At 47.3% G+C, this 18,698-nt stretch overlaps 1 protein-coding gene across 1 annotated transcript in view; it reads left to right on the top strand.

The window, feature by feature from the left end:
- The window catches only part of LOC116807435 (nuclear pore membrane glycoprotein 210), a 62,288-nt gene extending 44,532 nt beyond the window's left edge, over positions 1 to 17,756 (top strand). Inside the window, 13 exon segments of the mRNA XM_072918099.1 lie at positions 218 to 363; positions 1,275 to 1,496; positions 2,715 to 2,888; positions 3,802 to 3,994; positions 4,265 to 4,336; positions 4,339 to 4,370; positions 6,506 to 6,610; positions 6,738 to 6,839; positions 9,538 to 9,666; positions 10,325 to 10,452; positions 11,005 to 14,292; positions 15,302 to 15,373; positions 15,680 to 17,756. Coding sequence (XP_072774200.1) covers positions 218 to 363; positions 1,275 to 1,496; positions 2,715 to 2,888; positions 3,802 to 3,994; positions 4,265 to 4,336; positions 4,339 to 4,370; positions 6,506 to 6,610; positions 6,738 to 6,839; positions 9,538 to 9,666; positions 10,325 to 10,452; positions 11,005 to 11,158 — 1,457 coding nt within the window. The 3' untranslated portion in view covers positions 11,159 to 14,292; positions 15,302 to 15,373; positions 15,680 to 17,756.
- The last annotated feature ends 942 nt before the right edge of the window (positions 17,757 to 18,698 follow it).

Raw genomic sequence — 18,698 nt, forward strand, 5'->3', positions numbered from 1 at the left:
CACTCTCTCAGCCAAGAATTCTTTCCCAGTATCCTATCTAAACCTGTTCTCTTTCAGTTTGATGCCATTTTCCCTTGTCCTGTCCCTACATGTCTTTGTAAAAAGTTCTCTCCATCTTTCTGGTAGGCAGCCTTCAAACAGCTGTGTTGAATTTGATGAACATGCCTGGGCATTTCTTTGCAAATAAGCTCTTGTATATTTTTAATTTATCTGACAGGAAGACTTAAGCCAACTGCTGATTTTTGCAGTGGAGTGAGACTGAAGGCTGAATTTCAGGGGTACACCAGGTTGGTGGTTGTGTACACCCATGGGCACGTGTGCCTCAGTGCCAGCATCGCCATCGCCACTTATCTCCCGCTGAGAGTGAGTCTGCTTCCTCTGCTCCTGGAGAGATCCAGGATCCAGCACTGAAGCACCTTTACATGAGAGGGAGCAGGTTATGCAAGGAATAGGTTTGAAAAACTGAGGTGGGTGGGTTTACATTCCACCACTGGCTGGTTCAGTGAAGAAAATAAGAAAGAAGCTGAGTCCAGGGTCAATAGATGGAAATACAGAAGAGGTTGCTTTCTTATTTTCTTGCCTCATCTGCAGAAGCCTAGCACTGACTGCAGGCTGAAGTCTTGAGTATTTCACCATAGCTTTCCCTCAATATGGAAAAAATGTTAGTGCAAATACTACAGATTTGTGTTTATAATGAATGTAATGTGATGTTGTGAAACAGAAACTGGAAAGGTTTTTGTGCACTAAATGTCAGGTTAACTGCTGTGGTGGTGAACAGCACAGGCTGTCCCAGGGATGCACATCAGTGCAGAATTTGTTAGACAGGTTTGAAGTAAAACTTGTGTAGGAGAATAACTGCATACACAGAATTGTTCTGGAGAGAGCACTGGCAAGTGAAAGTACAATTTGACGTAATTTCATCCATTTTAAATACTTCTTTAAAAGTATAGCAGAATACTATCTCTCTGTGCTCAGAAGAATATATTAAGGGTCTCCCTTTTGCTGTAATTCTTCATGAGAGAGATGTGATTAAAATGCAGCTAAAACTTGTCTTTGGATCCGTTGCTTCCTTTGAATCTAATCCAGCTGGACAGAATCCTTGAGGATTTTGGTGCAGCTCTGTTTTTCACTAAGTGTGCTGACAAACCACTGCATGGGAGAAATCACCGCCTTATCCAAGTAGAGCTGTTCCATTCAGAAGGAGGTTTATTTTGCAGAGCACAACCAAACAGTGTACATAGATGATTAATTTTCAATTAATTAATTGATTACAGGCTATTGATCCACCATCAGTCGCTTTAGTGACTTTGGGTTCCTCTAAGGATATGTTGTTTGAAGGAGGACCGAGGCCATGGGTCCAAGAACCTTCCAAGTTCTTCAGGAACGTTGCTGCTGTGGATGCAGAAAGCATTACCTCCTCTTTACTTGAACTTCCCACACCTCGAAACAGCAACCAGCACCGGGTTAGGGTGCTGTGCAGGAGCCTGGGAGAGCAGGTGAGTGCCAGAAGGGCTTGCTGTTGCCCTCCATCAAGTGCTGAGAACTGGCTCCAGACAGATTTATGGTGCCATATGCCTGTTATGTAGCTAGATGCTTTTATAATGAGCCAGTAAAGAACTTGGCTAAGTACCTTGTTTATGCATTTTGATGCAGATTTTAGAGTGAGCATTTCACAACATTACATTAAAAGTGGTTTATGATGGGTTTTTTGCAGTATAAACCCAAGTTGTGGAAGCCTTATGTTGTGGGATGCATTGAACATCCTAATGAGTGCAGGTTCATTTTACATGAACAGGATCAGAGCAGAAGGTTACTGAGCAGGCTGACTCCTCTGTCTGACCTGCTCCTCTTAACTGTGTTACCTTCCAGTGTAATTCTGTTTATTCTAACAAATGGCAGCCCCAGGAATTGACTGCTCTACTCTCTGTGCAGCCTTGGTGAGCGTGACTGTGCTCATCTTCCACTTGGTTTTGTTCTCTCCAACATACAGAAGTGATTTCTCCTGCTTTATTCACCCTCCTCAGCCCATGAAGCTTTTAGCTTCAGTATAGTATTCTTCTGCAATTTTGCAAGGCTTAAGCATTTTGGTTGGGCTGCCAAGTTCCACTGATTTCCTCAGTGGACACTTTGCAAAGTGGAGCTGTTCCTGTCAGTGCAGATTCCAAAGGAACAGGCCTTGGTGTTGATGTGCAGGTCTGTGCAAGGCTGGCTGTCCCCAGCACATCACACCTGCGTGGCTCTGCCCAGCACCAGTGCGTGGGGGGATGGGGCAGGTGACCAGAGCTGCCTCAGCCTTCTCTGGTTTTATATCCACTTCGCTTTGCTGAAGGCTAAAAAAGGAATGTAAAATAAAACATGAGATGTTTTTAAACACACTGAAGTGACTATAAATGTTGCCTTTGGGCTGGTCTGTTCTCACTCTGCAAGAACACCTGCTGTTTCCTTTCTCAGTTACATGAGATTTGTTGTTTGAATCAAATTTGATAGTCATGAACATGAACACCAAGGAAAGAGTTCCCAGGAACAGTACTTTCGTAGTGATAAAGAATTGTTCTTGAGATGTGCTCCCTCTTTTACATCTTCCTGTGTCTTAATAGTGCTGTAAATCCCCAAGCACTGTATTTTTGCATTTCATTCTGATATCACAGTGTAACTGAGACCTGTGGAAATACAGCATGCCTGAACTAAACTCTTTCCTCATTTGCTGCTTTCAGGTTATTACCTTAACAGTTGGGAGCAGCCCCACAGTCACCAGTCCTTTCCCGGTGGTTGAGCCCACTGCCGTGAAGCTCATCTGTGCTCTCCCTTCCCGGCTGGCTTTGATTCCTGTTTATGGCAGCCCTCAGCTTGCTCTCTCCTGCCCTTTGCTCCAGCAGAGCAAGCAACTGGTAAGCCTGGGAAGTGGCAGGAGAAGAAGGTGTTCTTGCAGCTGAAAAATCAGTGTTTGGAGCTCCATGTGTGAAACATGGCAGCTGCTGCAAGAGGAGCAGTAACTGGTGCTGTGGCCACACTGTGCCCTTGGGGGCTCCTGCACAGAGCAGGCTGGGGAGTCCTGCAGTAAATGGACAATAGATATGTGTAGATTACCAGGCATATTCTGTTTTTCTTGCTAACGGGTGTTGTCACATGTTGGCTGCTAAGTCATCCTCCTTCCCTAAAATGAATCATTTTAAAGAGCTGCTATGTAATAACAAGAGGAGATGGAGACTTCTGTGTATTGTTAGCCACCTCAGAGCTCACCTGCTTTTCTGGCTCCATTATGTGTCAGCTTACCTTGGTGCACTGTTGCTAATGCATTTCACCAGAGCAACACCATAATTTTGAGCTTTAACAAACAGCGCTGTTTGTCGTCTTTTTTTTGAATTTTAAAAACAATTTCATTGAGCTGTGGTTCAATTTTGTTGTTGTTGGTTTGGGGATTTGTTTTGGTTTTTTTTTTTTTTTTAAGGTAATTCACTGGCTAAAAAAAACTCAAACCCATGCTCCAGTAAAACCCCCTTGGAGTTCAGAGATTCACAGAATGCTCTGCGTTGGAAGGGATCATAAGGATCATGGAGTCCAACTCTAAATGGCCCATACAGGACTTGAACCTACCTGGTGTAAGCAGCACTATGCTCTGACCAGCTGAGATAATCTCAGGGCTGTTGGAGCACAGCTGAATGCCTTGCACTTGGCTCCTTTTAACAAACATTCCTTATGCATTGATGTTGTACAAACCTCATGGAACTCAGCATATGTTTTCTTTAATGATTAAAAAATCCGGTTGTATCGGTTCAGTTCAAAATATTCCTTCTTTTTCAGGTTCCTGTTTCCAATTACCACAATCCAGTGCTGGATTTGGCTGCCTATGACCAGCAAGGCAGGAAATGTGATAACTTCAGCTCCCTTAGTATTGTGTGGGAATCCACAAATAAGGCCATTGCTCGTATTGAGACGGAGCTGCCAATGGAGCTGACTCTGAAGGAGGAGGGCAATGGTCAGAAGAAAATGCAGGGTATGAGTGGGCTGAAATTAGCATTTCTTTGTTTGAAGGTCCAGATTAAATCTGTTTGGCAGTGTCTCATCTTGATTAAAGAAATTACTGTAATCTGCAGTCATACTTCAGTTTAACGTCAATGTGCATTTTTTAGTGTGTGCTATTAAAGAGAGGAGAAAAAAGGAGCCAAGTCCTATGTCTAGAACCTGTCTTGAGAGAGAAAGTTCTTGTCTGATGAGAATGAGCCTAGCGAAGCTGAATATATTTCTCATCTTTGTTGCATTCTAGGCTTACAAACTGTGGTAGTTGACCGTGAGTTTGGAACTGCTACCATCTCTGCCACTGCCACTGGATTCCAGCAGCCCACCTGAAGGCAGCCAGAGCCCACATACCGGTAACAATACCTGGGGGGATTTGCCATTTCCTTGTGGTCAATGCCCAGTGTTCTGGTGGCTTTATTTCCTCCACACACAGTACTGTACAAATCAGGCAGCTCCCTGGTGCAGTCCGGTTCATTCTGCAGAGGTTTGATACTGGTTCATGGTTTTCCTGCTTTCCTCTGCACTAGGTGCTGCTATCCAAATCAAATTTGTCCAAGTCCTTGGGAGTTTTTTAACCATCTGAGCAAGGGTATTACAGAGAAGTGTTTCAGTTGGTTTTGTTTCAGTTTAGGGTTTTTTAATGAATTGGTGAATCTCTGCTGCTTGTCCTTCACTAAAGCAGCCATGTGCTTCATGCAGCTGTCACTGGGAAAGCAAATGGATTATTGCCCCTGCAGAGCTGGGTGGGAAAGTTCTGCATGAGCAAAGCAAAAGCTGACTGATTCCTCATATGGACCATATGTTAGTCTGGGCTCTGACTGATGCTCTCTTTTTTTTTTTCCTGATGCCAGCCATAAGCACAGGCTCTCATTTTACAAGTCATTAGCCACTCCCTGAAATACTTAGCTAGGGAAGAAAAACAGTAAAAGGTAATGATGATGAACAAAGAGGGCAGATGTAAACAGCTGGCAGTTTTCTGTTTATGTCACTTTTGTAAACTGAATATAAGGGCAGGTTTCAGCCTGTGGAATAACCTGGCATGTGCAATAACTGACTCTTAAAATATTCTGCTTCCTAACTGGAATTTCTGTTTAATCTTGTTAGCAAGATTTAAGTGGATTTGAACAATATGCGGTACCTTGAAAACATACTTGAGGCAAAAAGTTAAATATGCAATGAGAGGTTACAGGGTTTAACTGAAAGCAGGTAGCAGATGGGCACCAGTAATGTGAAATACTCTGTGGGCCAGGTTCTTCTCAGCTTGGCCCAGGTGTGGCATCTGCTTAGTAAATTCTTTGAGAGGTGATCTTTTTTGCCACTTGGTTCTTGACTTTTCTGTGAGGTTTCCACTCTTCTCATGTTGGGAAAGCATGGTGCAGATGTATTTCCTCTGAAGAATTTGACTATGGCTTAATGAGAATTACTGCAGAGACACAGTTACTTTGCTGCTGAAGTTATTTGAGATATTTGGTTGTGTTTCTTTTTTTTTTTTTCTCTCTTAGAAATCGAGCTGTAATATGGATACTTGATGTTCTACAATAATTTTGTAGTTCACTGTGCTCTGCTTTGTTAAACCAGTATTATATATTCTTTCTTACTTTTAAAAATAATTAGTAAAGAGGCTGCTCTAAACTTTGCCTTGAGTTCAGAGAACACTGGCATATTCTGAAGTTCTATTCTCTGTGTTTAAATTTCGGAGGACTCTGTAGATGCTAGTCCTGCTGCACTTTGTGGGCTCATGAATGTGTTGGTTTTTTTCAAATGAGGTGACCTGGGTGCACTGTTCAAGTACATCAGCAATGGGCTGCTCTGTTCTGCTTTCAAACCTGCCCATTCTTCTTTCTTGCAGCCAAAAACACAAACAGAAATCTAGTAGATGGGATATTAAGATGTCTTGACTGTTGTTCCATGTTTAAGTGGAACACCCTATTATGTCATTAGGGAAGGATCACATCCTTTCCACATCAAGGAAATAATTCTAGTAATGAGGTGAAATGGGTACAGAGTACTGACTTCCTCTAGAAATCTTTTTCCTTTTCTGAGCTAATGTTGTTATGAGTGAGTGATTAAAGCTGCATTTGGTACAGTATTCACGTACTTACACTGAAGGAAGAATTTCTTTTGGTGGCCTGCTAAGAAGCATGAAAAGATGAGCTAGAACTAGAACACTTTGTCCATTTTCCTTATCATTCTGTATGACTTGGGCCCGTGGCTCAGCGTTAATACCCTGTCTGTGCTTGTCAGACATCATTCACTGATCCTGCAGTGCTGGGCCCTTGTCCTCTGCCTTGGCCAGGGGTGCAGAACAGAGCAGCCCTGAGGATGCCCTTCCCTGTGCTGACTGACTGAGCCCTCTGGATCTTGTGGGCATCTCATCCCTCAGCCTGTGCTCTGAGCTTTGGTTGCCTGCTTTAAACATCCTCCCTGCACACACAGGACTCTGGCAGTGTTGTGCCTCTTTCTGTAACTGCTAACATTGTTCTTGCAGCACGAGGCTGTGCTCCCAGGGCCTGCCACCATTGAAGTGATGCTTGTGGAAGATGTGAAAGTGAGCCCCACTGGGCTCTCCATCTACAACCACCCTGACATCCAGGTGAGGATTTACTCTGCTGCTTTCCAGCTGCAGGGAGGAAAACATCACACATTACAGGGGGTGTGTGAGGAGACAGCTTTACTGGAAAGATACAATCTTAATTCAGGATGCTTTTCTGGTTTTGCAGGCAGAACTTCTCATCCAACAAGGTTCTGGATATTTTTTCATTGATACCAGTGTGCCAAATATTGTAAGAGTGACACATGAAGAGACTCAAGGCATTGCTTTGGTGTGTGCAGTATTTTGTGGTTTTACACCTTTTTGCCAACCAGGTTATTGTTCTGCAGCTTCAGCACTCCTGGGCATTTTGCAGCAGGTGTGAATAGAGAGGCAGTAGCTGCATTTTGGATGTGTTTGCCTGTCACGGTTGTGCTTCAGGCAGGGGATCTTTGCACTGGCACTTTCTGCTCTAGTCTCAGGTTCAGGAAATTGTTTCATTACAGCTTTGATGCAGTTGTGTTCCCTGTATAAGGTAAAAGCCAGTTCCAAGTACTTCACCCATTACAACTTTGTAGTAAAATGTTCCTGATTTCACAAACACACCACAAAGAGTAACATGACAGAATTATTCAGAAGCTACCCATAAGATTGATTGGTTTCCAAAGTAATACTGGAGTATTTGCTGTGGGCCAGTAGTTCTGAAGGTTTCAAATGCTTCTATCCTACAGTGTTGTTTCAGGGTATTTTAAAATCACAGTATTGCATCCTGTTTTTGTGAATGAATATCTATTAAAGAGTTTATTCTGATCTCCATATGAAGTTTCTAATGCACTTTTCCACTAGAAGATGCCAGTAAAGTGCAAGTGTGCTTGACTTCATCAGGCCTGGGATATGAAATGCATTCTGCAGTGAACACCAATAAAACTCTGTGTTTGCATTGCTGCTTTCATTAGGCAAGAACTTGAAATGAAACAAGTTACTCTAAAGGGTGGTTTTCATAAATGTATAATTTACAGGTTTGTCTTTTACAAAGTAATGCTGATAAAGTTGTGAAATAGTGATAACTAAGGTGGAAATTAGAATATCAAAAGAATTGATGGAACATCTTAATTGTCTCTAACTATTTTAAGTGTGAGGTGGGAATATTTTTTCCAACTAGGCACAGAGGTGAGAAAAAAAGTAGAAGAGATGAGGAGTTTTTTTGTACATAGTACACTGTTCAAACTCTTAATAGTTTTTTAGTCAGGTCTCCCTGATGGGTTTAACTGATGTCCATGAGATAGGTTCAGTGCTCTTGTCTGGAATTCAGGAGTGGAGCAGTGACAGCAAGACAGGCTTTGTGAAGTGTAGGAAGAGATTTAACTGCCTGTCAGATTAAAGGAGAGAGAAGTCCACATCAAACACATTTTTTAAAAAACGCAACCCCACACACATTTGGCAGGTTTGTTAGCCCTGTGTGCTGTGCTTGGGTTACATCCCAGTACAAGCCCTGGGTTTTTCCATGGAAGCAGCAGAATGGCCTGGGAAATCAGCAGGCTCTGTAAGGCTGCTGCCATGGCAGGTACCAGTGCAGCCAAGTTGACAGAGGATGAGTTGGCAGTAAACTCTTGTGAGAAACTAAATTCAAGTTATGTGGAGCAGTGATTCTCAGACTTTTCAGTGGGACTGCCAAGGAGGAATTCTGTAGCTCTCCCTCTGGTTTTGACACAGCAGCTTCTCTGGGCATGGGTGGGTGGTAGCAGGGGAAGAGTGAAGAGTGGCCACCAGTGCAATATCCCTGGATACTGGGAGCCACTGGGCACATAATGGGAGAGGAGAAGAGCAGAGTTCACTGAGACAGGAAGAGTTTTAAGAGTTGCAGTAGCCCTGCTTGCCCTTTTCCCTGTTTGCTTTCTCTGGTCTCCCAGCCCAGCTGAGCTCCATTCCAGCTCCCTCCCTGTGCCACTTCCCCTGCCCTGCTGCCCAGCCCCTGTGTTAGCCACCCTCTCTGGGAACTGCTGCTGTTCTGGAAGCTGACCTTTATTAAAACTTCACATCCCTTTCTATTTTGAGGCAGAAACAGGAGTAGTGCCCTCACAGAACAAAATGTCAGCTTTCCCCACTGCTCTGCTGCTGGCTCCTGTGGTGCTGCTGGGCAGAGCTGAGAGTTCACTGAGCTCCTGTGCACTGGGGGGGCCTGTCCATCTCCCCTTGTTCAGAGTCCAGAGCACACAGCAGGACACCCGACTTCACTGCTTCCTGGCCAAAGGGAGCAGAACAGCTGGGATTGTCCTGAGGTCTGTGACAAGGTCAGGGAGTTGCAGGAGAACTGCAGAGCTGATGTGAGGAGCAAGGTGTGGCTGCATGGCCTTGGCAGAGGGGACTTTGGGATGGGTGCTTAGTTCTGAGGGCTTGTGTTTGGGACCAGAGGTCTCTCTCTTCATTGTTTTATTCTCTTTGTCTGTTAAGTGTAACATTCTCTTTCTTTAAAATAAATGTAATAATAGTTTTATTAAAGAAACACCTGATCTGTCAATTGTCCTCTTACTTGCCAGGATCTACCACCAGGTTTTGGCTGCTCAGATGAAAAGCAGTGACAGTAGAGTACAAACCTTACAGGAAGCAATACCAGTGCTTTACAGGCATAATTTTTGTTCTCACTTTTTTTTTTTTTTTTTTTTCCCCTATCACTTTGGTTTTCACTCTAAGAAAATTTTGTTGCTCTAAACGATTTGTGTGTTTTTTCTCCTGAGGCAGGAGGGTAACAGGATGCCAGACTGTTCCAGATGAAGAGCTGTTAATTCACTTGGTGCCTGGGGGCTGTTTGCACTAGCTCAGTAGCTCCATACATTTTACAGCTTGATTTTTATTTTGGTGGAAGAATTCTCCTTGTGTAAGCTTGGAGATTTCTGCATCCAACTGCTTCTGCCCTAAAAGTAATACAAATTTTATCCTGTGAACAAGAGACAAAAGAAGTGCTATAAGGCAGTTTTCTTTTGGCATTGCAGGTGCAGCCTCTGCTCCCAGGATCAGTGACTGTAATGATTCAAGACCTGTGTCTGGCTTTCCCTGCCCCAGCTGAAGCTGAAATTCATGTGTCTCATATCCAGGAATTGCACGTGTGAGTTGTTGGCAAGGTCAGTGCCTTGGAAGCAGCATTAGGAGCTGATCCAGCCTGCCCTGACTCCCTGTGCTGCTGGTCCTGAGCACAGAGATCACACATGGACAAGATGCTACAACGGAGAACACATCCCTGTGTCTCTGTTTCTCCCTCCCAAATTTATCCCTTCAGGTTATAAGTGTCTCAGAGTATCAGGTATCTGTTCGTGTTCTGTGTGGCAGCAATCTCAGCTTTTGCATTTACATAGTAATATTAATCCCTAATTTATATGGACATGCTCATTTACATTTCCTCCTGTTTAAAGTGCATGTGAGCAATTCTTTTAGGAGTAGGTTTTGCCCCAGGGTCATTTTCCATATGTCAGGCTTTAAAACTGAACAGAAGAAAGTCCTGCTCATTGCTCTTGCCAGCTTGGATGCACCTTAAACAAAAGAAGTGTTGATATTTCTAGATGTTTTAATTATGCCCTTGCCAGCTGAAGGACCTGAGTTCATTCATTTCATCTGACACTAACTCCAGCTGGCAGGGATTAGTGTTTAAAATCAGTGTTAGTCTAACCTTGGGGCTCTATCTCCACTAGCCTACTACAAGTATAATACAAAATATAGTGAAAATTTTTATGCTAATAAGTAAGAGTGATGTGAATACAGAATGACTGGATATATCTGTTTCAGGTGGAGATTGGAAAAACAGTTAAAGCTTATGTCAGAGTTCTGGATGACTCAAAGAAACCTTTTCTGGCAAAATACTTCCCTGTCATGGATCTCAGTCTCAAAGCAGCATCTCAGTTTGTCTCACTTGTGTAAGTTAATGGACTTTTGAAATTAATCTGTGAATAAGAATTGGCAAAAAATGAATAAAGATATTAGGTTAAAGGCATGGTAATACACAACGGCTGAGAGTCTATTTATTTTCTTTTTGTGAAGCCTTAATTAGCTGTTAAAAGGTAAAATATTATTTGTGAGGGGAGTTGCCTGAACGAACAGCCTGAATGTTGCTGGCTGATGAAGGAGACTGCATTCCTCCAGTGTGATGACTGATGAAGCTTTGTGCATCTTGGAAGCAGTGACTTGGCAGAGAGTGTCAGGTGAAGAGTGCTGTGTGAAAGTACATCTGATGTTATCAAACTCACTGTGTCTGTTGCTTGTTTCATTTTCACTTCAAGTATTTAATGTTTCAATAAAGCACAGTTTGCAAATAGCAATCATGTGTAAAAATGTGATAATTTCCTCAACTTTGCTTCAGACAGTCACTTAGCCTTGTGGTAAAACTGCTGGTCACTAAATGAGTCCTTTGCTTTGCTATTTGTAATTTACACAGTAATTTACTATCTCTTTAATGGATTTCTTTGCAGCCCCCTGAGGGAGGCTCCGGATGAGCACACTGCTGCTTTCCTGGTGCGTGGGATGAGCATTGGGCAGACGAGTCTGATGGCAACTGTGGCTGACAGAAGAGGACAGAGACTCAACTCTGCTCCACAGCAGATTGAAGTAAATAATTTCAGATAAGATACATGCATAAAGAAAGTCTGTGCTACAATGGAACAGGAATACAGACATTATGGTTACAGTATAGTAATCAATTTGCCATAAAATTCATTCTGTCTGGAAGCTGACCTAATGCCAGTCAGATTTCAGTGTTGTTTAACTTAGATGAGTTAAATTTTGTCATGCTCAGTTTACTGTGATTAAGCAACTAAAGACTCAGTTGTACACTTGTACTGTTTTGTGGTGTCATTTATCTGACTGAAGGATCCTGAACACAGGCATTCATATTTCTGTTTTTAGGTCTTTCCCCCATTTAGGCTACTGCCAAGGAAAGTGACCCTAATTATTTGGGCCATGATTCAGGCGAGGCATCGTCTTACATATTTTCTTTACTTTGTAATTTCTGTTGTAAAATGAATCTTCATAACTGAATTTTCAGCAGGAAATACTCAACTTGACATTTATCTGCATTCACACTGAATGGACTGACAGGCTTGTTGGAGAGGGACTTTGGGCAAGGGCCTGGAGTGACAGGACACCAGGAGTGGTTTCAACCCAACGCAGGGCAGGGCCACATGGGATATTGGGCAGGAATTGTTCCCTGTGAGCAGGGGGAGGCCCTGGCACAGGATGCCCAGAGCAGCTGTGGACGGGTCTGAGATCCTCTGCAATTTCCCAGTCTCTGAGCAGATCAGGAGGTGCAGCTGTTTTCACAAGGGAGTGCTCTGGCCCAGCCCCAATAGCCTGGGCATTCTCCTGATCTTTACCTGTGACTTTCACAAGCATTGCCTCCTGAAGATGCCACCTGTCCAATGGGGAATGTTTCCATCTGATCCAGCTGTTCCTCTTCCTTTTTCAAGTAATTGACCAAATGCCTGTGCAGAAAGAGGCACTTCCTGGAGGAGGCAGTGGGTCAGTGCCAGCCTCTGCTGCAGGAAGGAAGGCGATGCCAAGCACGGACACAGGCATGGGCACAGGAGGTGATTGCTGTGCCGGGCTCAGCCCTTGGCGGGGCTGTGTGGCAGCAGCTCTTCCCCCAGGCCCTGCCCTTGCACGGCCCGGCAGCAGCCAAAACTGGAGGCGCCTGGGCTTCCAGGCCTCTGGAGCTCGTTCACAGCCCCGGGGAATCGGGACTCGTGTACCAACTATGTCCCTCCCTCTGCAGCTGCTCCCGTAGCCGGCCCTGAGTGCCCAGAGGCCCCAGGCACAGGAGCAGCCCCGAGCAAGAGCCCTGCTGTGAGCCCGAGGCCAGAGCCAGCCCTGGCACACAATGGAAACCTTCTCATCTTGGTTTGCTTCTAGATGGGGATGCCCCAAAGGCTTCTCCATTAGCCTGGTGGTATGACACTTTGAAGCCCTCTGGGCATCCTGCAGGTATGTTCTCAGTGTCTCATAATCATTGACTATCTGGAAGGAACCAGGTGACAGAAGCTCCTGTGCCTGTTCAGTTACAGGCGTGTCTGCAGAGAGGATCTCTCCAACTCCTGGGCTGGATGATGTGCACCAACCCAGCTCCCATCACAGGGGTGAGTAGTGTGTCCCTTCTGACTCCACAGGCTGAGCAATGGTTTTGTGGGATCCATTCCTGGGAAATGGAACAGCTTTCTGTTAAGATCCTCCAATAGAAACCACCAAACAGATGGCAGACAAGAAATCCCAGAAACCATTTGAAGTCATGTGGAAAATGCTGAAGGAAATGGAACAGGCCGAACAAGGTGGGCACATTTCCCTCAGCCTTCCCCTGGGACTCAGCAGCCGGGGCCTTTCCCTGCACAGCTGGACAGGCCCTGCCCGGCACAGCGGGAAGGGATCCATGGCAGCCTCGCTGCCCCGCTGCTGCTCTCCTGGCCTGCAGAGCTGTTTCCCAGCCTGGCCTGGCTGCAGCTTGTCCCCAGCTTCTGCAGGAAGGCATTTGGCACCAGCTGACAGGGAGCCCCAACTGCACCATGGGCCATGCACACCCTGAAATCCCCTGAAGTTTCCCTGTCTCTGAGCACATCAGATTGAGGGGCTGTTTGGAGAAGGGACCAGCATAGGGCAGTTCCAACATCCTGAGTGTTTTCCGATGTTTATCCATACCTTTCAAAAATATTCCCTCCTCAAGATGTTACCTTCCCCATTCCCCATGCGGAATGTTTCCATCTGATCCAGCTGTCTCTTTTCCATTCTCGGGAAATGAAAGGAGAGCCTGTGCAGAAGGAAGCATTTCCCAGAGGAAGCAGTGGCTCATTGGCAGCCTCTGCTGCAGGAAGGGAGGCGCTGCCAGGCACAGTCCCAGGAGGTAATTGCTGTGCCTCTGGGCCTGAGCCCTGCTGAGCCTTGAGCTGCCCTCTCTGCTGCTTGGCAGCATGGGCACAGCCCGGACAAGGCCAGCACAGCCCAGAGGAATTATTATGCCCGGGGCACTCCGGTACTGAGCAGTCCTGCTGGGGTCCCTCTGTGGGAGACACGTCCCGAGACCTGGAAGTGATTGCACGGGGTGCCCATGGTGGGGAAAGGGCAGAGGGGGAGAGCAAGGCTCCAGGGTGTCCTGAGAGGGCCTGGCTATGTGCCCTTGGGCTGAGGGATTTGTCCCAACAGTAAGAGGGCAGGAGGGACAGGGGGAGGCAGGGATACCTGTGGAACTGCCTGCTGCAGTTTTCCCCTGGGCTTTAGGAAGGGTTTCCTCTGTGGGAGGAAGAGAACCCCCAGGGCCCCAGGCTGCTCCAGCTGCCCATCCATGGATGTTGCCAGGGCCTGCAAAGAGGATGGACAGTGACCAGGAGCAAGCCCTGAGCTCCCCAGGCCCTGTGCTCCTTTGGCCTTTTCCATTCACATCTGCATCCCAAGGCCTTACCCAACCCCCTTGCAAGTGCTCAGTTCCTAAAGGCAGAAGGGGACCACAGCACACCAAGGAAATGGTTCTGATCTGTACTCACTTCTAGATTTGGATGGCAACCTGGATTATTTGGAAGCCGTGCTGGAAAATGGCTTGAAGTTCTTGGATGATGTTGGAGGCAAGTTTTGAATGTGCCTTTCCTGAGACAAAAATCAGATTCAGTGTGACAAGAGCTCACCCATCTTCCACTTCCGTTAACATCATCTCAGGGTTGAAGGAACCTGGAAGCCTCACCCTGCTCACTTTCTGGAGCCCTGAGTCATCCCACAGGATCATGGTCAGTGGGAGGAAGGAGCATTTAGCTGTCAGTTTTCTTCCTGTGTGCAATGCCAGAGTGTCCTTCCGTGTGCTCTGTGCAGCCCCGGAGAAGAGCAGAGAGGGAAGGGGCCAAGCCCAGGGCTGTGTCCTGGGGCTGAGCCTTGGGTGCCCTTGGTGAGGCTGTGTGGCAGAAGCTCTTCCCCAAGGGCCTGACCTGTGTGAGAGGGTCTGACTGTTCCTTGGCCGGTCTGAGCTGACCAAGCAGAGATAGGCAAGAAGGAATAGTTGTGGCACTGGATGCTGCACATTTCCTCAGGAAATTAGTGGGGGTTTCCTCTGTCGGAGTCAGAGAACCACCATGGGCCCCGGGCAGGTTCAGCAACCCCATCCAGGGATGTTGCACAGGGCCTGCAAAGACGGTGGAGAGTGACCAGGAGCCACTCTAGGGCTCTCCAGGCCTCTGTGCAGCTTTCGTGGACATTCACATCTGGCTCCCACTGCCTTACCTGACCCCCTTGCAGTGCCCAGTTCCCAAAGGCAGAAGGAGATCCCAGAACAGCATGGAAATGCTTCTGATCTGTGCTTCTGTCTAGATTGGGATCGTGACATGGCTTATCTGGAAGGCCTAGCACAAGACAGTTTTAAATCCTTGGAGAATTTTGGAGGCAAGTTCTCAATGTCCCTTTTCCTGAGAGAACAATCAATGTCCATGTTGCAAGAGCTCAATCATGTGCCATTCCCTTAAGAGTCTGAAGGCTGTTGAGATTGGGAAACCCTGCCCTGCTCCCTTCTCAAACCCTGAGTGATTCCACAGGATTACTGTCAGTGGGAGGAAGGAGCATTTAGCTGTCAGTTTTCTTCCTGTGTTCAATGCCAGAGTGTCCTTCCGTGTGCTCTGTGCAGCCCCGGAGGAGAGCAGAGAGGGAAGGGGCCAAGCCCAGGGCTGTGTCCTGGGGCTGAGCCTTGGGTGCAGCCTGAGGATCTCCTACAGTGTCACAGGAGCTGTTCTGTCCTGCCTTTCTTTGCAGATAACCCTGCTGGTGAAAGTGATCTGGCTTCCCAACCCACGTTCAGGATGGAGGCTCTGGGAGATGCTGAGGGTAGGTCAAGGCCTTTCCCCCTGCGAGAGCTGCCAGCTCAGAGCCCAAAGCTCGGCCAGGGGGGCACCGCTGCAGGTGCCAGGACAGAACCATGCACGAGTGTGCCCTCGCCCTGGGCCATCCCCTTATGACTTCTGCCCAGGCCTGGCAGGTGCTTGAAGGAGGGAGGGCCATGGCCCAGTCCCAAAACCCAGATGTTTTTCTGGTCCTTAACCATGATTTGAAAAGCATTGCCTCCTGAAGATGCCACCTCCCTCAATGGCGGATGGTTCCATCTGATCCAGCTGTCTCTTTTCCTTTCTCAAGAAATGGACCAAACATCTCTGCAAAAGGAGGCACATCCTGGAGGAAGCAGTGGCTCAGTGCCAACCTCTGCTGCAGGAAGGAAGGCGATGCCAGGCACGGGCACAGGCACAAGAGGTGATTGCTGTGCCAGGCTGAGCCGGGCTCAGCCCTTGGCGCGGCTGTGTGGCAGCAGCTCTTCCCCCAGGCCCTGCCCTTGCATGGCCCGGCAGCAGCCAAAGCTGGAGGTGCCTGGGCTTCCAGGCCTCTGGAGCTCGTTCACAGCCCCGGGGAATCGGGACTCGTGCACCAACTATGTCCCTCCCACTGCAGCTGCTCCCGCAGCCGGCCCTGAGTGCCCAGAGGCCCCAGGCACAGGAGCAGCCCCGAGCAAGAGCCCTGCTGTGAGCCCAGGGCCAGAGCCAGCCCTGGCTCCCGACTCGGCCGGGGCTGCACTGGGTCCTGACAGGGCCTGGCTCTGTCCCCTGGGGCTGGGGGAGCTGTCGCGGGGCAGGGAGGGCCAGGGCTGGCAGGGATGGGTTTGGTCCCTGTTCCTCCAAGCAGTGACTGCCCAAGCAGCTGCACTGGCCCCGGGCTCTCCTCCCGGCCTGCTGGGCTTTGTTGGGTGGGAGGGAGCCTGCCCAGAGCCGTCCCCTGGTCGCCGGGGCCTTGAGGGGCAGCTGTCCAGCTGGGCCAAGGTGTGCCAGCCACTCCAGCCGTGCTGGGGAGCCCGTCCAGCTCTGGGCCCTGCTGTGCAGGAGGATTCCTGTTGCAGTGTGATTTCATGGTTTAACCCTGAACCCCGGGTTTCTCCCCTGATCATTTCCTCCCAGGTGTGCCAAACACTCCTCCCTTCCCCACCTTGACCCCTGCCAAGCACTGTCTGTCACTTCTGGAATTCCAGAAGGGCATTGAGTGATTGGGCAGATTCAAAATATGCCCTCTGCCCCTGGGGAGCTTTGGGCCATCCAGGTGTCCTTTGTCCCCTGAGACCTCCTCTCCTCTACCTGGTTGTTGGGCCCCCTTACCCCTTCCCTCCTCCCTTCCCCCAGGTAAAAGAGACAGCAACTGTGGCAAGCACATTTCTCTCCCTCTCAGGATTTTTCATAGATGTGCACAGAGAGAAATGAAAGAGAAAACAATTTCTATTTCTGCTCCTTGTTTTTCCTACATGGATTATGTTTGGAGAATTGTTTACCTGGAGTGAGTGCTTGATTGGATTCTGGTGAGGATCGTTTGAGCCTGATGGCCAATCCAATCCAATCCAATCCAATCCAATCCAATCCAATCCAATCCAATCCAATCCAGTCCACCTGTGTCTGGACTCTTGAGAGAGGGTCACAAGTTGTGTTAGAGTTAGAGAAGAGTATGTAGTTTTAGTCTCTTCCTTTTTACATAGTATTGTTATAAATGAAAATTTATTCAGCCAAATTAAAAATAAAAATAATTTTCTCAGCAGACAAATTCTATCTAGCCAGCCATGGAAAAAAAAAAACCACAGTGCTGAGCCCAGGGATCGACCTTGGGTGTGCAACAAGAAGTCAGCCTCAGGAGAGGTTTTTACCCTATGCCCACACACCTCCATCGTGGCACAAGTGGATTTTATAGGGAAAATTCTGGCTGAGGCCAAGATTTCAGCAATCAGTCTTTTCTTCCATTCAGAGTCTACAGGTTAATAAGATTTTCTTTTTTGGTTGATGAGGAAGAACAATTCAGTGTCCGGAGTTGTTGAATCCCTTGATGAAATTTACAGGAATGCTGCATTCACATGTATCTGTCCGAGGATTTCCATTATATCCATCCCAGGTCGTTCAGGAAATGATCAGCACCTGCGATACCGTATCTCTCCAGACATGGCTCATCTCCTGGCTGAGCCGCACCTTCTTACTTGTAAATCAGTTTCCAATATACACCCGGTTTCGCCTGCGAGGGCTGGGGGGCGGGCTAATACAAACGAGCATAATCTAACAAGTATCCAATATTACACATTTCATACAAGGAATGGCATGAATTATGTTTACTACTATGTGTACTATACTACACATAACTATATTAATGTATTTTAGCCAGTTATAATAAAGAAATCAATCAGCCTTCTGAATTGAGTCAGACATTGTCATTTCTTCCCATTGGGTTCGCCTGCATTTACAATAAGCAACCATGCAGTCGGGGAGTTCTGTTGAAGCAGTTGCTGGATTCAGAGGCCCGCAGGCCAGAATAAAAGTTCTGGATTAAAACCCTCCATCAGAACTGACTCCTTTCCTTCATTTTTGCTTCAAAAGCTTCTCCGGCAGAGGGAAACCTGCGGGAACGGACCCTCTACGAGAGAAGCTCCATCCCGCCGCCACCAGAGCTCTGGCATGCCTGGACTTGTCTCCATGTGCCCAGCTGAAACATCCAGCTAGCCAAAAGTGTCTCTGGGGTGAAAGACCACAGTTGCCGCTATTTGGATCAGCCGAAGGGGCCAGACAAGCCAAGGCATGTCCCGTCCTCATTATTGGTAATACCAATAGGTCCCAGTGTGCCACTGGCAGCTGGGGCCTCAGCCACCTCCTCTCTTCACAGCAGCGCCTGTGCAGCTTCACAAGACTGGACAAAATCTTTACTTGCAGAGACCTGTACCTGTCATCAGCCATCCCCAAGCCAGTTTCCAAGATCTCATCCACAGCTGCACTATCAGCTTGTTGCTGGGGGCATGCTGCCACCACCCAGAACAGGATCCCCTGTCCCTGAAGGTGCTGGCCCTGGTGTCTGGCCAGGACTGAAAGGAGCCCCTCCTGCCAGGGAAGGGCTTGAGCAACATCTTTGGGCTTCAGCTCCGGTGGATGCTACCACCAGCACTGGCGGAGCTGCTTGTCTGGGCACAGCCAGGGGTGGGCAGGCAGCGGCTGGGCAGGGGCTCCTGAGACACCATGTTTTGGCTTTGCTTTTCATTTTAGAATTTAAAAATTTTTAGAAATATTTAGATTTTTTTTTTTACAAAGAAAACCCAAAAAATTTCTTCCCTTTTTCTATAGTAGTTAGGATTTTTCAAAGTAGATTT

The sequence above is a fragment of the Taeniopygia guttata genome, chromosome 24 (genome assembly GCF_048771995.1).
Source record: "Taeniopygia guttata chromosome 24, bTaeGut7.mat, whole genome shotgun sequence".
In the NCBI taxonomy this organism is placed as follows: Eukaryota; Metazoa; Chordata; class Aves; order Passeriformes; family Estrildidae; genus Taeniopygia; species Taeniopygia guttata.